Genomic DNA, 18,171 nt, shown 5'->3' on the forward strand with positions numbered 1-18,171 from the left:
GTGAGCTAGAAAAAAGAAAAAGTGCAAGAAAGAGCACTTCGTTCGTATATGAGGACTCTAATAGCTCATACCAGGAACTTCTCTTCAAAGCTAGGCTGCCTCCACTGCAGATCAGACGGATAACAACTATGGCTTTAGAAACTTTTAAAATTGTTAATAATATTGCCCCCGTATGTCTAAAAAATCTGGTAAATGTAAAAAATTCTAGATAATCTTTTATGTATGTAAACTTATTTGATGTGCCTCAAGCGGTCCAGCAGATACGGTAAAAATCTTTAATTTGCTGCGGTAACACACTGAAACAGCCTTCCCAACCATTTCAGGACAGATAACAGCTTTTCCCATTTCAAAAGCCTAATTCATGGTTCAGAATGTCGCTGTTCAGCATGCAGGTAACTTACTGTTCTATATCATGCTTATTTTAGCTATACGTTTTGTTTGGCTTCTACTTGAATAATTGTACTTCTGCGTTAGATTTAGTTTCTGCATGTTTATGCCAGAGCTTGCCAAAACTACGCAGACTTTTTGTATCGCGCTAGAACTCTAACAAATAGGCTTCTGGAACAGGGTTATGTTGCTACAAAATTGAAGCCATCACTACAGAAGTTTTATAGTCGTCCTCAAGAACTCGCGGATCGTAATGTTGTATCCATCAGCACCATGAAAATTGATTTATTCAACGGGTCATAGTTTTCCTTTCCTCGTTTGTCTACCCCGGACTTGACTTTTTATGAGCAACTCGGCGGGTGTTTCTAGAAAAGCAGAGGACGCTTACCCTACCGGTGCACCTGGTCCATGCTCCCAGTTTTTAGTGGCGTCCGAGTTGCTCATTTACTTTTGTTACTTTGTATGTATGATTTTAGTTACTTTATGTTCTTTGTTGTGTATGTCTGTTTTCCATGTCTGGTCTTACATTCTTTTGATTACCGCTATAACCTTAGTTCCCTTGATTACTCTTTTATATACTTTTATGCTTAGTTCTCTGCTATATCATTATGTTTTAATATTTGCATGTTATGCTTATTTTGTGCTTGATTGTATGTGTTGCTTTGTGTGTATGTGTCCTTGCCTTGTTTGATGTTATGTTATTGTTTTATATTCAGAAATAATGTTACGTTTCTGCATAACAACCTCTGTCTCTATGGATGTTTAACATCTACATATTGATATAGTCAGACAACGTAAAGAATATATCAAAGTTTGGCATGATGCTCATCTGGTGAAGGGTGACGCGAAAGTACTAATTAACGGATGCCACAGAAATGTCTAAATTAGGGGACGCTTTTGTGAAGTTACCCACCTTTTAAAATTAATAAAACTGTTCCATGAATGGATTCCCCTTCAACTTCAGCAGTCACGTGAGAAATCAATACGCATGGGATTGTTCGCGACTGTTCGACTGTCACCACGTGATCAAGCAGTCCGATGAAACAAGTCATCAAATAGTGCGAACTTATTATACGGAATGAAAGATGCGAAATTTTTCTTGCATGCTGGTTTTGATAAACTATGAATCATGTGGTTATTATTAATCTTCCATTTCACGTTTCACTCCTTTCCATTGACTGTGGTTTGTGCCTAGAAACTTGATCGCGGATGCTTGTGAGTACTACTGTAAAATATGATATCTGCTTAACAACAAAGCAAGATTTCATGTAATGCCTAAATCAATTTTAGCCACTGTCGTGGCTTCATCGACCAAATGCTAATGGGGATTACATAAAGAGTATAGACGCCATTTTAGAAGCACAATTAATATTTCATGAAAATCTCTCTACATCAGAGGGATGGGATAACGATGCAGCAGAAACACTGTTGTATAATGTCTACAGATAAACATTTGGGAGAGGAAGACAAATATTGTTGTAAACAAGAAATAACCTTGGATGAAATCCTAAAAGCTGTAAATAAACTTAAACCAGAGAAACATCCAGAAGAGGATGGGATAGTAAGCGAGTTTTATAAACTTCATTGGTACGTTATAGGAGAAGATTTTTGTGGCGTGGTTAACGAGATACTAGATAAAATACATTGTATGACTCCCAATATAAAGGAGTAATTACACTTGTGTTCAAAACTGGGGAAGGGAGGATATTGAAAACTGGCGTCCAATTACACTTTTTAATACGTACTATAAAATTATTTCGAAGTTGGTGGCTGAGAGGTTAAAACATGTATTACCTAATATCATCGACACTAATCAAAAGTAATAGACTTCATCTTCCTTCTCTGTATAGATATCATAGATTATACAGATCTGAGATGGAAGATCAAGAAGGCGTGATTATATTGCTAGATCAACAAAAAGCTTTCGATAGAGTTGAATGGTGGGTGGATAGAACTATGTATGCCAAAATTTGAGTTTGGGCGAAAATTTAGGGGACGGGTTTGTATTCTATTCAAAAACGCAAAGACGTGCAATCAGACTAATGGATTTATATAGGGATATCCCGTTCAATATGTCAGGGATGCCCTATCGCACCGATGTTATACATATTACAAGTCGAACCTTTTGCTGCAACAATAAGATGCAATCCTAATATTCAGGGGAAACTCCTTCCGTCGAGGACCGGAGATGGCATTGAAGCGAATTTAAACACATTCGCGGACGATACGCAACTTATAAATAAAATAGAAAAATTCATTAGCGAGACTTTCAAAAAGCCAGCAGTGCGCGCATAAATTTAAACAAAAGCGTTGGTATGTACTTTGGCAGATGGAGGAATAAAGAACCAACATACACTAAGACAAAATGGACTAAACAACCAATAAAGGCACTTAGAGTTCACCATCATGTGTATGGTGTAAATTTAGACTGGGTTTGGCTAGAGAAAATAAATGAAGTAAAAAGGTGTATTGAGGTTTGGAAATCAAGAGATTCAACTTTTTCTGGCGAAGTGCTTATTACTCCAGCAGTGCTAGAGGTTGTTTGGCAAGCTATTTTCTTACTTGGTACCATCCTAACCTCTAGCATCTGACATGTTGATTGATTGATTGATTGATTGATTGATTGAACGCCCGAGCAGCAATATTTCAGCTATATCCAGGCGATGAACATGAAATGAAGATGAAATGAAAAATGGGATGGGACACAAGGATAAAGTGGTCGACGAATTTTTATTGCCACTGGAAATAGGGAGAGGTGGGTAGGGTCGGGCAATTTAGCCTCCTGTGGAGGAGCCCAATTATTCCTACTCCGAGAGAATACCACAGACGGGTTCTTTAACGTGCGAGGAACGTGGCATCTTTCCCAACACGTTGCACCACTATGGTTTGCGATCAGGTTTTCCGTATTATGGCCTGACGATCCCAGCATGTAACATGCCAGAGGTACCCCATTCCACCACCTTGGCACACAACCCAGTTGCTCTGTGGGTAGAGCGCCCTAGCCCCAATCCAGGGTTCTGAGCACTATTCAGTCGCCTTTTAGGACAAGCTTAGCGCTGCTGTGGGCCTCTTCTTTTGATACCCGAACCCGCACGGTCTTACGTGTTGAAAGCCACCGCAAATGTGAATAAGCTAATTCAAAAGGTGTTTTAAAATATTTTAAGTCTTTTTTACATAAGGGAAGTTTAACCTAGCGGAAATCAAGTGATAAAAATCAAAAATTTTTGATAAATACCTAGAAAACATTTGTAATGAAGACAGTAATCATTTGAATTAGGTCACTAATTCTACGGAATACAATATATTTTTGACAAAACGAACTTAAAGTTGGTAGGGCAATTCGTTGGTTAATTTAATATTTTCGTTTTTCAAATTAAAATCCGTAATTTCATCAACCGCATGTACCATTCGAAATGCTGAAAACCAAGTGTTAAGTTCATTTAAACTGTTTTAACCAAGGATTTCTAGTAGATATGTCCTGATTTCGGGTGTGAATTTAGTTGGCATGCATTTTGTCACCGGTGACACGTAATGCAATAAAGGGGTGAGCGAAACCAAGAACGGTTACAAACAGAGCCTTCAGAAAATTTAACAAAAAAGAGCGGTTACGCAATGACAAAACAGAATCTATATAGAATCTGAACATTAGATCGGGGACAGCGGTGACAGAGTTTTCCAAAATTTTATAAAATGCTACACATGCGCGGTGACATGGTGACAAACAGAATCTATATAGAATCTTAACATTGGAGCCGGAACAGCGAGGACAAACAGAGTTTCATAAAATTTTATAAATTACTGCGGTTATGCGGTGACACAGTGACAAACAGAATCTTTATAGAATCTTACCATTGGAGCGGGGACAGCGGTGACAAAGAGAGTTTCATAAAATATTTCGGTTACGTGGGGACAGAGTTTTATAACATTTAATAAAATATTGCGGTTACACGGTGACAAAAAGAATCTTACCATTGGAACGAGGACAGTCAAAGTTTCATGAAATTTCATAAAATATTGCGGTTATGCCATGACACAGTGACAAACAGAATCTTTATAGAATCTTAACATTGGAGCCGGAACAGCGGTGAAAAACAGAGTTGCATAAAATTTTATAAATTACTGCAGTTATGCGGTGACACGGTGACAAACAAAATCTTTATAGAATCTTAACATTGGAGCGGGGACAGCGGTGACAAACAGAGTTTCATAAAATTTTATAAATTTCTGCGGTTATGCGGTGACACGGTGACAAACAGAATCTTTATAGAATCTTAACATTGGAGCGGGGACAGCGGTGACAAACAGTTTCATAAAATTTTATAAAATGCTGCAGTCACGCGGTGACACGGTGACAAACAGAATCTTAACATTGGAGCGGGGACAACGAGGACAAACAGAGTTTCATAAAATTTTATAAATTACTGCGATTATGCCGTGACACAGTGACAAACAGAATCTTTATAGAATCTTAACATTGGAGCGGGGACAGCGGTGACAAACTGAGTTTCATAAAATGTTTCGGTTACGCGGGGACAGAGTTTTATAACATTTAATAAAATATTGCGGTTACGCGGTGACACGGTGACAAACAGAATCTTACCATTGGAGCGGGGACAGTCAAAGATTCAAGAAATTTCATAAAATATTGCGGTTATGCGGTGACACAGTGACAAACAGAATCTTACCATTGGAGCGGGAACAGCGGTGACAAACAGAGTTTCATAAACTTTTATAAAATACTGCGGTTACGCCGTGACACAGTGACAAACAGAATCTTTATAGAATCTTAACATTGGAGCGTGGACAGCGGTGACAAACAGAGTTGCAGGACATTTTATAAAATACTGCGGTTACGCCGTGACACAGTGATCAAAAGAATCTTTATAGAATGTTAACATTGGAGCGGGGACAGCGGTGACAAACAGAGTTTCATAAAATTTTATAAATTACTGCGATTATGCCGTGACACAGTGACAAACAGAATCTATATAGAATCTTACCATTGGAGCGGGGACAGTCAAAGTTTCATGAAATTTCATAAAATATTGCGGTTGCGCGGTGACACGGGGACAAACAGAATCTTTATAGAATGTTAACATTGGAGCCGGAACAGCGGTGTCAAACAGAGTTGCACGAAATTTTATAAAATATTGCGGTTATGCGGTGACACGGTGACAAATAGAATCTTTATAGAATCTTAACATTGTAGCATGGACAGCGGTGACAAACTGAGTTTCATAAAATTTTATAAAATGCTACACATGTGCGGTGACATGGTGACAAACAGAATCTTAACATTGGAGCGGGGACAGCGGTGACAAACAAAGTTTCATAAAATTTTATAAAATGCTGCAAAATCTCTACAACATTATCTGTAGAGAGGATGGTACTGGTTTCTATATACATGTATGCACTAATGTTTAGACATGTACATGTACATGCACCAGCTCTTTGAAAGCCTCTCAGTCAACGCAAAAGTAAATCATGATGTAGATCACTGAGGGTTTTATACGGATTTAAAAGTATTGAAAACAAACGGTGTAATTAGATCATTTGACAGTTAGTTAAGTCACATGATACATGTACAGGTAAAGTTGGACATTTTTGATTGATTGATTGATTGATTGTTGCTGTTTAACGCCCGAGCAGCAATATATAGCGATATTTTGTGTGAATTTTGGAAGTTTTTTGATAAACAGACACAGAGATCCAGCGTTAACAAAAAATCCTTTTTTCTGTAAAAAGAATGAATAAATGCACGCCGCTTTCAGTTTCAATCTTTTTTTTGTTTTTTGTTAACACTGGATCTCACTATGAAATAAGTTGAAAAATAGTGAAAAAATGCTATTTTATTCACTGAATAGCCTTCAAGACGGTTTTTGTGCAATCGTTTCTCAATCGCTACTTTTTAAATTACAAACTTAATGTATGAAATTGACGATTTACAATATAAATTTCAGAATTATTTATTTCCGAATTTTTAAAAAATGTTTTACCCATTATTTTAGTAGGCAGAATAAGGTCTTGTGGGCCCTCACCCTTTTCGAAATCGAAGCAAAAATAAAAAATTTTTTTTCGGGGTGTGCCCGCTTAGAACCCTTATAACTCGAAAACCGTTAGCGATATCTCGAATCTGATTGAGATTTTCATAAGGAATCTAATAAAAAAAAATCGAAATCGGAGACCGATATTTTTTTGGGGGTGTGGCCCCTTAGACCCCTTTTAATTCGAAAACTGCTCAAAAACCATAAAATTTGCTGATACATTTGTTTACCAGACTTAAAAAAAGAACACAATAAAACGGACTAATCAAAATCGAAAAGAAAAACAAATAAAACACCTATTCTTACCATTTTTTCACTTTTTGGCCCTTTATTCTAAAATTGGGAATTTCCTTTGTGGTTATTAAAATCATATCAAAATTTCATAACAATAGGTCAACCACAACTAAAGCTATCGCACGGAAACGAAGTGCCCACAGACGACGTCGACGCCGACAACGTCACCGACTGTGTCATAACATTATACGAACTGTCGCATAGGTATGGTTTTCATATAATTTAGAAAAAAATACTTTTGTTTCCAGGTGATTATTATAGCACAAAAAACATAAAGTTTCATATTGGTCCTTAACACATATTTCCATATATTTTACAACATGAGTTTTTCCTGTGTATCACATAATCTAGGTCATATATACAGCATATCAAAAACATAATCAAGGATATCTTTAGTTGTATCTCTACCTTTAACTGCCACCTGTTTAGTAAATATGTCTGCTGGGATTTTAGGAATTTTCAAAAGATTTGGATACATGGTTTCTCCAAAAGAACAAATTTCGGCAGTAAATCTAGCATCTCTCAAGAATATCTGTTGGTCCAGACCACTGGGGAGACAAATCAACTCGTAACTGGTAACAAGACAACATAACGCTTTATTGCATTTTGCTGTTAACAATCATCATAGAGATACAGCATTCTCTCTATGAGCCCAATAGTTATCAGTGCTGTTAACAATAACCACAGAGATACAGCATTCTCTCAATGAGCCCTATAGTTATCAGTGCTGTTAACAATCATCATAGATACAGCATTCTCTCTATGAGCCCAATAGTTATTAGTGCTGTTAACAATCATCATTGAGGTACAGCATTCTCTATATGACCTCTATAGTTATCAGTGCTGTTAACAATCATCATAGCGGTACGGCATTCTCTCTATGAGCCTTATAGTTATCAGTGATGTTAACAATCATCATTGAGGTACAGCATTCTCTATATGACCTCTATAGTTATCAGTGCTGTTAACAATCATCATAGAGGTACAACATTCTCTCTATGAGCCCTACAGTTATTAATGCTGTTAACAATCATCATAGAGGTACAACATTCTCTCTATGAGCCCTACAGTTATTAGTACTTCTAAGTTATAAGGAAATCTATAAGCATAAAACATCTATCTTAATGTTAGTTTTACAAAGACTATAGATCTACAATCTGATATGTGGATGACATTTTCGTGTTTTATGTTTTTAATAAGTTATCAGTTCTCTCTAATATTTTATACTTATCTATAATTATTTTGTTAGACTTATTCTCTTTTTTTAGGATATTAAGCACATTAACGTGTTTGTGGTTTTTTTTAGTTCAGATATATAATATACTTTATAAATTGAGTATCCAACAAAAGTAGTAAAATAGTTACAAGGAGAATAGTTTTCATTGGAAATTTTATACCCAAAAACTAAATGAGTAAGGCTAATTTGAATATCAGATTTGACAAGTTTGAGTATTTTAGATTTTTTTTCCCAAAAACAGCATAAATATGGACAATGAAATAATGCAAGTAGTCTTCTTCTTGTCCACAAAAGTTACAGTTGATATTTTCGACTATTCTCCATTGATTAAAAAGGTGTTTGTTTGAATATTATTTTGCAGTAACTTCCACCTAAAATATTTTAACTTATTCTCTTTCAAAAAGTAAAATATAAATTCAAACAAGTTGTTTTTGTTGAATGAGGACGTGCTCATTAATATCATCCATTTCATTTTTCCATTGGATTGTTTTACTACTGATATATTGTATAGCTTTTTGTTTGACAGTACAGACACTTCAACCCATGTTAAAATGAGTACAAATCTACCCCTGGAAGGAATTATTTCTTTTCTAATATGACAAATACGGTATTTTTTGTGACAAAAATTTCCCTAGGCGTAGCCAAACTAACGGCTGTTCGGTTTAACCTCCCCCGTATGGAAGTTGGATTAATTAAGAAATAAACCACACATCCAAGTAAACTATCTATTGAATAAGTATCAGTATCAGTAAAGTATTTGATAGCCTTTCAGCCGTTAAATCGTCGCGTTTTTAAATTAGTGTTTTGTCTCGAAGCGACAGCGAAAAGAAAAAAGACAGTGCGCAGGTGCTAAAGGTGGGGTTGTACCGACATATACTATTTGACCATATGAAGACGTCATATTAGAATACTCAACGATGTCTTTACAAACATGTACAATGCTTTTCTATGACTCTCAGGACGAAGCAATATTAACCATACTTTGGTTATCGCTTTTTTTTTCAAAATCATATATTCAGACATCCAATTTCTTTTTTTTTTTTAATTCATCTATAATTTTATATTGATAAATATTATTGTTCTCATCGATGTCATTAATATAAATTAGCCCTCTTTCAATCCAATTGTTAATTATTAAAGTTTTTGCGTTAAATATTGAATGAATTTATTGTTCCAAATTATTTGTTTTCGATTTTCTCTAAAAGCTGTAGGTCTTTTACATAGTCAACCGCCGATTAAGTTCCAACATTTTGCAATCTCTTTGTAAAATTCCAGTTTATGATTTAACTGATTGTTAATTTTTTCTTCGCTGTTTGTTTCAAATATCAACCAATTTTTACCCAATGCATTAAACTATTTTCTAGGAATCAGTTTCCATTTGGCGTCTGAGCCATTTTGTAATCTTATCATCTAACTGGCTTTAAGAGCATCAAAATAACCGCATTAAAAGTACTTTCACTGCGAAAGAGATGTGGCGAATGAATATTAAAATGTATCAAATAAACTATTTCGTATAAATACATTGCACGTTTTTACAGTATACGATTGACATTATATTTTACATGATTGATTGTCAAAGAAAAATTCAAATCCATATATAGAAGTTTGAACTATATTTTATTGATGCCTTTGATATCCATATATGGATTCCATGAAATACAGAACGAACAAATTACCATCAGCGGATTATAAAATTTTTAAAATACCTATAAATTTCTCATGACTTCCGAGGTTCAACGCCATCGGCGCTTTGATTAATTTCCCTTGTTTATAGTTTCCGATAATGAGATTTCGTTTAACTTTGTCTGGTTTTCCATCCCATATGAATTTAAAACATTTTTTTCAAGTTCTTTGCTATATTTTTCTGGGACTACACAACATGTACCAACGAATGTAAAGATTGGTAGGACTAACGTTTTGACAATTAATATTTTACCTAATATTGTAAGTTTTCTCTTTTTCCAAGACTGTGTTAATTTTTATACTTTTAAAGTTTTTTCTCCCAATGAAGTCTTTCACATTCGGATTTATTATGTCCAAAATATATGCCTGTTGCATGGGAAGCAAACAAAATCAATACCAGAATGATTTTAACAATACATTGATTAGATAAAACCAAGAGAAATTATAGAAAGTCCAGACAAGAGACTTCATCCAAAGTATATGTTTCCGTCTTACCCCTCTCTTTCCCATTAGGATGTCGTGATTTCTTTGCATGCCAGTGCTGACTTTTTTTCTTTTTGACACTTCTTAGAACTGACTTTTTATCTTTAAATTTTATTTCTCCAATAAAATGGCCACTTCTTATAAAATAAGATTATGCCACGCGTATTATGACTTCGTAGAGCCTGTTCAAGTCACTTTCCCCCAAGTCAGACTTCTTTCAAAAAGTAAGGCTTCAATGATTGACCAATGAGACTAGCCAAGTACATATACAAGAAGGGTGACCTCCTCCGCTCCAAGATGTTTTTAAATGCAATAATAACAAGCAAGATGTTTTTAAGTAGCAGTAAAGCAACCAAGCATAACAAAAGTCAGCTTCACAAGACGACATAGATACCTCAACTATTTCGAAAACTGGTTTCATACAAAACAAGGTAATTAAGGTGCAAATTAGTGCTCATATTTTAAGTTGAGCAATGTTTAACTGTACTAGGTATTACTAAACATAGGCCATTTAGATTGTTGCCCATGTTTTAAAATGTATACAATAGGTCATAATCCTATTCATATGATACCCTTTTAAAAGATACTTACCAAATAACTTACATGTACATACTGTTCTCATCACAACATACTAAGCAAACACGTGATAACGCTGAGTCAAACCGAAAGTAGAACTCTATGTACATGTAAGTAATTGGAAGTGATTTACCTATAGTCGACGTCACTCGCACTTTTTCAAGTAATCATCGGTAGACGCTCTGGTACTAATTGCTGCAAACTACTTCTCAGGCGTTACATGCGCCTGAATTCTTGCGTAAGAAGACGTATCGGTTCTGGAGCTTGCATCGACTGTTGTGTAAAGGGAGTCCGCCAAAAATAATCCACAGCGGTACTCCACTGTATCTCATTTCAAACATTTTCCTAGTCTGGTAACGTTCAAAATAAATTTGTTCATTATGAAAGATTATTTTTGCTATTAACAAGTAGAGCTGTCAAGATGATTATGTGAATATGTAGACGTAACTATCACAAGTGGATTACTCACAAAAAATTGGTCAAAATGAAGAATTTGTATCAATAGTGGGAATAGTTTTATCTTTATACATGTGTATATCTACATGTACCTGTTATGTTTGTAAAGCAGACGATAACGACGACGCGATGGCAATACCTCACACGGTCCTTTGAGCCAGATGGGCTAAAGAGGTCAAAACTAATCTTTCAATATTTTTTCTTGTTCTTCAATGTACGCATTTGCCTGGTCTAGTTAAGTCAAGCAAATTCTTAATCAGAAAGGTCATGGTATAAAAAAAAACTTTTATTTTTACACAAAACACTGCTTCTATTGATCGTCAGTTCTACACATACATGTAATTATCAAAAAAACATAATTTCCAAAACAGCATTACATATAAAAAAGACTGGAAACACATCACCACAACAATAGTATTTTCATATGACACAACAAAAAAAAGTGTTCCAAATGCAAGGGATTAATTATCACCTATATAATACATGTTTATACTAAACCAATTATTTAACTACATCTGGAATATTTGTGTTATACATTTATACTCTTTTGAGAACTTGAAAACAATTATTTGTATCATGGTACAGTTCATCAGTTATATCTTTATGCAGAAATAATCCAAGTTATATGTATCTATTTTATATTTGATGTTAAAATACTTTACAAAAAATCCAACTAACAAAACACTTTACTAAAATAAACAAGACAAGGTTATAGGTTCAATCAAACATAAAGAAAATAACAAACAACTTAAAAAAACAATTTGTATTCGAACTTGGTTTTAGAGACTGGACACAAACTTCACTTTATTACAACGAAAAGACTATACTAAAGTCACAAAATGTTCATATTCAAATGCGAGAAGAAACAGAACATTACACTATGAAAACCATAACACGTTTGTAATAGAAAAAAAGTGTGACAGTAGACACGCACTTTCCATAATCATTTAAGAACAAAGGAAAATACAAAAAAAAAACAAAGACAAAAAACAATGCAACAACCCTATAAAACAAACCTCTACATCGATACTGGGTAAATACAGTTTATACACAATTGAAAATATGAATTTTGACAATAATGACGAGTCTGTCTTTGAATTTGATTTACCAGATCAAATATTAAACAATTAAAAAAATGATGTCTTTTGTAGTGTTATATGAAGAATCAAGTTACCGATTAAATATGTAAACTAGAAAAACTGTGAGCGATGCTCACTAAATACCCCACCTCCAATTTTGATAACATGCAACTTTTACCTACATATTAATTTGGATCAAAATCTGTAATAGAAGGTGAACAATGGGGAAAAGTAATAATGATTCTGTGAAAGTTTCTTTCAATTCTATTCAGTGGTGTGGGAAGAGTAACGGATAAGATATACATGTAGATCCTCATGTCCTCAACTTCAGAAATGACAGATTCCATATTTGTTATGTTAAACCCCAAAATTGATTGGGTTCAAAATCTTAAATAGAAGGTGCACAATTGGATTATTTAATGAAGGCTCTGCTAAAGTTTCATTCAATTCCATTCAGTGGTGTAGTAGAAATAACGGATAAGAGGTGTGTCTCCTGTGTAACGGAAGGAAGGAAGGAAGGACGGACGGTCACCCCTATCCCTATATACACGTACCTCCACTTGCAGTGGGGACATAAAAAAGTTAAAAGCGCATGAAAACCAATAATGCTACAATTTTCATAACTATGGCATTTAAAAAAATCATTATAATCAAGTATTCGTCAAAAAAGTGAAAAATTCTTCAATGTAAATCCAATATTAATTTCAGTATAAATCATTACTCTGTTACATATCTATGATGCAAATCCTGAATACTAAACAAATCAACAAATCTTCAATACAAATCATCAATACCAATACTTCAATACAAATCATCAATTCAATTCTTCAATACTTAAATACAAATCATCAATACCAATACTTCAGTATAAATCATCAATTCAAAACTTCAATACAAATCATCAATTCAATTCTTCAATACTTAAATATTTTTCATACAAGTTATCAATTTAATCAGGAATAGCATATCATATAAAATTTTTAAGGATTATTAAAATGAATATAATCAAAATGACAAATAATATGAAAAATAAATGAACATTCAGAATCGTACATTTTACAATTCAATGCACATTTTCAGGGGCATAATAGACACTGAAAAGGAGGGTGTCAGGCGGGGTTCTTGAGAAAATAGGGCGGTTGCTAGGACATTATTTGCTATTTGTTGTCAGTTTTACACATAAAAACGATTAAATTTCAAATAAAAAGGGGTTGACAACCCCCTGCACCATCCCCTGGATCCGCCACTGTTTATATAGCCATCAAGTTTAAAATGTAAGTCTATAAAAATCTTGAAGAAAACTCTTCGGGGGAAAAGGCTGTTGTTGGTAATGATAAGAGGTGTTAGATGTGATATGAAACATGTTTGTTATTGAATGTGTGACACACATCATGGTTAAATCTTTAGAACAGTGACCTATAATTGTCTGAAAGTAAGTTAGGAGGTTGTTTCCTAGATTTATTTAACCACTTAAAATAAAACAAAACACTACGCCTTCTTCGTTTGAAACGAAACCAACGTGGTTAATTCTTTTAACTTTGTATTCAATTGTAACAGTAGAAAAGATTTTTGAAATGGGATTGATCAACATGAAATGAAGCAAAAACATAACTATAACAGTATAGTCTACAATATCATACAAAGACATACCATATTTGCTATCATAATTAACGATAAGAAACTACGACAAATTAGTTTAAGAACCAAAGGGAGTTAAGGTAATAATATCCAAAAACAAATATTTATTACATCGAAATTAATCGAACATCATATCATCGTAAAAAAATAATGATATGCAAAGTATGCAAATCCTTTTATAAAACTTTTATATACTCTCTTTTTAAATGTGTCAACCACGGAAAATCAGAAAATTAAGACTTACCTATGGATTTTAATGCTGAATTTTTGCTGGAGAGGAATTTCTCTTTCATTTAATGTTGTTTAACTAAAATGCCTAAGGTGTAAAGAGTTAATAAAGGTTCAAATAAATGAGAGGAAACGATATCTTACTTAAGGCTAAGGTAAGTTTTCTTTAGATAAGATACACTGTACACATACCACATGCAGATTGGGACAAATATGATTAAAACCTTAGATTCACTGCAATATAGAAGTAAAAAAAAACATACAATAAATAGTCAAAAATCACATGATAAAGCATACCAATATCATAATCAGTCTACATGAGTCTTCCTCTTTTCTGCATCCACTGTTTCCAAAGACTTGACTTGATCTGCTATGGCACTGAAATGTTTAGAAATCAACTCATTAAAGCTCAAAATTACTGTTAGCATAGACATAATGCTAATAATTTAATAAACCAATTTTTATATTAATTGTTTGGCTGGGAAGTAAATAGATGTTTTTTTTTCAAATCGAATCGGAATGCTAATGCACACAGTTTAGGATAGTGTCAACATAAATAAAGCAATAAAGTATCTAAATACATCAGTGGGAACCATAATGTTATGTCTCGGCTGAATCACATGGGCTTGATCCCACAATCAAACATGCAGCCCAACTAGTATATGACATGAATAAATCAAGTATTTTTCCTGCAGTCTATGAATTTCATAAAAGCACCTGTTAAGGTGTTTCCACAAAAGTCATGTCCAACAAGGATACTGTTGTAGTTTAAAAACTAGAAATACTGATTATCGCATACTTTGTGATACACCTGCTCCCCTCCATAGAAACCATATCAGAAACCCAAGAAGTTATTCATATGAAGAAAAAAAAGCGAAATAGAAGGTGTACAATGGCGCCATGTGATGAAGAATGCGAAGAAGTTTCATTAAATACCTAGCATTCAGTGGTTTTAGAAAGTTATACGTCAGAACTAAGGACGGATGAACGACTGGACGGACTATGGTCACAATCACAATGTACATCTCGCTTTTCAAGATGGGATATAATAATGGAATATTTTATGCCATCATGAAAATAAAGTCATACTGTATGGACGGACGGAAGAATGAATACACCTTCGGACGGACAGCATGATCGTTGTATACCTTTCGTTCATCGGAGGTATTAAAAACACTAAATGATAACCAGTCTCGTTGTTGGGTCATAAATTGTGAACATCAAATTTCAGAACGATAATAGCAAAAGGAGTGAGCAAAAACAAAATAAAAAAAAAGTATGTAATAGCATGAAAACTCCAATAAAGAGCCTCGTGGAGCGCAGCATAATACGATAGCAGTGGCCAAACCCTGAACAGTTTGGGCAAGTGTGGACACAAAATTAGTTTTTGACGTATATACTTAAGCACAGGGACTTCTAGTTCATTATGGACACAACATGTTTGGACAGAATATAGCATAAAGTTTGAAAATCTTTAAAAAAATCGGGCCTAAAATAAAAAAGTGGATTTTTTGGGGTGTGGCATCTATGACCCCTTATAACTAGAAAACGGTAAAAGATATCTGAAATCTGATTAAAAAATGTAGGCATCGATTTTCATAAGTAATCCAATAAAAAACAGAAATCGTACAAAACATTTTAAAAATGATGAGAGGCCGAATTTTGTACCCCCCCCCTTTAACTCAAAATGATTAAAGATACCACTCGGTAAAAATTAGGATAAAGTTTTCATGTGGAAACCAGCGGAAATGGACAGAGGGGTAGATAGACACATTAAAAATTAACTATCTTATGAAGAAATATCTTATTATCAGAGTCATCAAGGGAACCAAGGTTATAGCGGTAATCAAAAGAATGTAATCCACGGACAAGGACCAGACATGGAAAACAGACATACACAACAAAGAACATAAAGTAAAGTAACTAAAATCATACATACAAAGTAACACAAGCAAATAAGCAACTCGCACTCCACTAAGAACTGGGAGCATGGACCAGGTGCACCGGTAGGGTAAGCGTCCTCTGTTTTTCAACAACATAAACATTTCCGTACAGAAAATAGCTTCATAAGATATTTCTATATAGTCAACCACTCAGCCCTCCAACAAAGATTTAAAGTAATCTTTAGCCAAATTATCAACAGGTACGCTCGCAATCTTCAAAAAACATTCCATAAAAGTGAGCATACCTTATATTTTATAGTTGATCATCAGCAAAATCTAGAATATTTTTGCTGATATCTCTTGCAGTTTCTGTCATTTGTTTGGTGTAAATATCTGCTGGAATTTCTGGTATTCGTAGACGCTCTGGGTACATAGCTCTGTCACAAGGTCCTACTACATCTACTAGCCTCCTTACCATTGCTCGAAGATTGGCGTCTAACCCGTTTGATAGCTGGACCAAATTTGTCGTCTTGTTAGGAACATTATTACAATTTATACTTAGATGCAAAGCCTTCAATACCTTTTCAACGCACTGAAAAATAGAGAGCTGTTCATTATTTGTATGATGGTTGACAGTAACATAACATACACTAATTTCGTGCCATTTATTCTAAATATTCTCACAAAACAAACTAGATAACCGATCACTATATTACAGTACAACATGCTAAAATATCTTAAAATTCTAAATTTCACGGAATGAATGCGTTCACGTTTATTTCTTGTTTAAAGTCCAATCACATTGTTTTGCCGTGAAAAGGATACTTAATAGCGAAAAGAGCATGTAAATTAACAACGTGAGTCGGTTCGTAAAATGCATTGATTTAATCGTTTAATTAGCATATATTTTCTAGACATTCATGTTCTCTATTTAATATATGAATACAAATACTTCCTGAATTTTTTAAATAACTTTCATTTTCGTCATAAATTGATTGATACTGATCACGCAAGTGAATCCTTCATAATTCAAATTATTTAATTTCAACATCATAAAAAATGCAAATTTGTTATTGTGATGAAATCAGATAAAACCAGTTGATATTTTGTGACATAAAAACTTTTTTCTCAATGATTCTTTTTGAATAGTTTGACCGCTTGAAATCAGTATCTGTCATGGCAAAAATTCTATCAATCGTCCATTTATGACCTCAAAATGGTGTCGGGATAACGACAGAAACGCCATAACGTCGCTTTCGACCAATTGGGTTTTATAGAAAATGATACACAAGCACACATTACTAAACCAATAGCAACGGCGAAATTTTCATACCACTATACTCGGCGTCACATAAATAACATACTGTTAAAATTTGAATAAAAATATTTTCTACGACTTTATAGACACCAACCGTCGTTTAAATTGTCTTAAATGACTTGCTCATTCGTTTAGCCAAACAGCTTCTCAAAAACAAGTCGCTGATTAGCTTAAATCATGCGTAACAAATCCTTACGGGAAAATCCCATACTAATATCCGCCATGTTGGTTTTTACGGGACGATTTGTTTACAAACGAAGTGCGTAAGTTCCCGTCGAACTCCGGTGACAATCGTCTGCTTGATCAACTTCTCGGTATTATACGTTGTTCGCGTAAAATAAATCCGAGATATCCGAAATAACGCCGAATTGCATTCTGGGTTCTTCGGTTTTTGGACAAACCATTTAAACGTAAACAACATCTCCTAGCAACCCGATCACTGTAAACATGGCCGACTTTTTACAATGTAAATATTGCCACCTAGAATTAAAATCTGACCGGAATTTAACGATTCAATGTTTAGGGAGAAGCCGTTTGGCTAAACGAATGAGCAAGTCATTTAAGACAATTTAAACGACGGTAGGTGTCAATAAAGTCGTAGAAAATATTTTTATTCAAATTTTAACAGTATGTTATTTATGTGACGCCGACTATAGTTTTTATCACAACGTTCATGGTGTAATGTCACAAATATCTAGCCGTTGTGTTTAAAATCTTACAATTTGTAGACGAACTGTAAGTTTAAATTGTTGAAGGCAGAGCTAGAAAATTGATTTTAATTCTAAAATTGAAAACTCTTGTCTGTTTTGAATTCCTGGCTACTAACGCATCATTTATGAACTAAACACTATGAAGCAAATGTGAT

The 18,171-nt window shown here is 34.2% G+C and overlaps 1 protein-coding gene across 7 annotated transcripts in view; it reads right to left on the reverse strand.

Moving 5' to 3' along the window:
• Positions 1-11,433: 11,433 nt before the first annotated feature.
• The window catches only part of LOC148623143 (sacsin-like), a 53,192-nt gene continuing 46,454 nt past the window's right edge, over positions 11,434-18,171 (reverse strand). For all 7 annotated transcript variants that reach the window (XM_088573697.1, XM_088573698.1, XM_088573701.1 and 4 more), the window contains 2 exons: positions 16,294-16,580; positions 11,434-14,483 (listed from right to left, as the gene is read on the reverse strand). In XM_088573697.1, the coding sequence (XP_088429823.1) occupies positions 16,302-16,580 (279 nt within the window). In that variant the 3' untranslated portion in view covers positions 11,434-14,483; positions 16,294-16,301. The remainder of the gene's footprint in view (positions 14,484-16,293; positions 16,581-18,171) is intronic.

This window comes from Perna viridis, chromosome 3 (genome assembly GCF_037379345.1).
Source record: "Perna viridis isolate PV_CMFRI_1.1 ecotype Kerala chromosome 3, ASM3737934v1, whole genome shotgun sequence".
Lineage (NCBI taxonomy): Eukaryota > Metazoa > Mollusca > Bivalvia > Mytilida > Mytilidae > Perna > Perna viridis.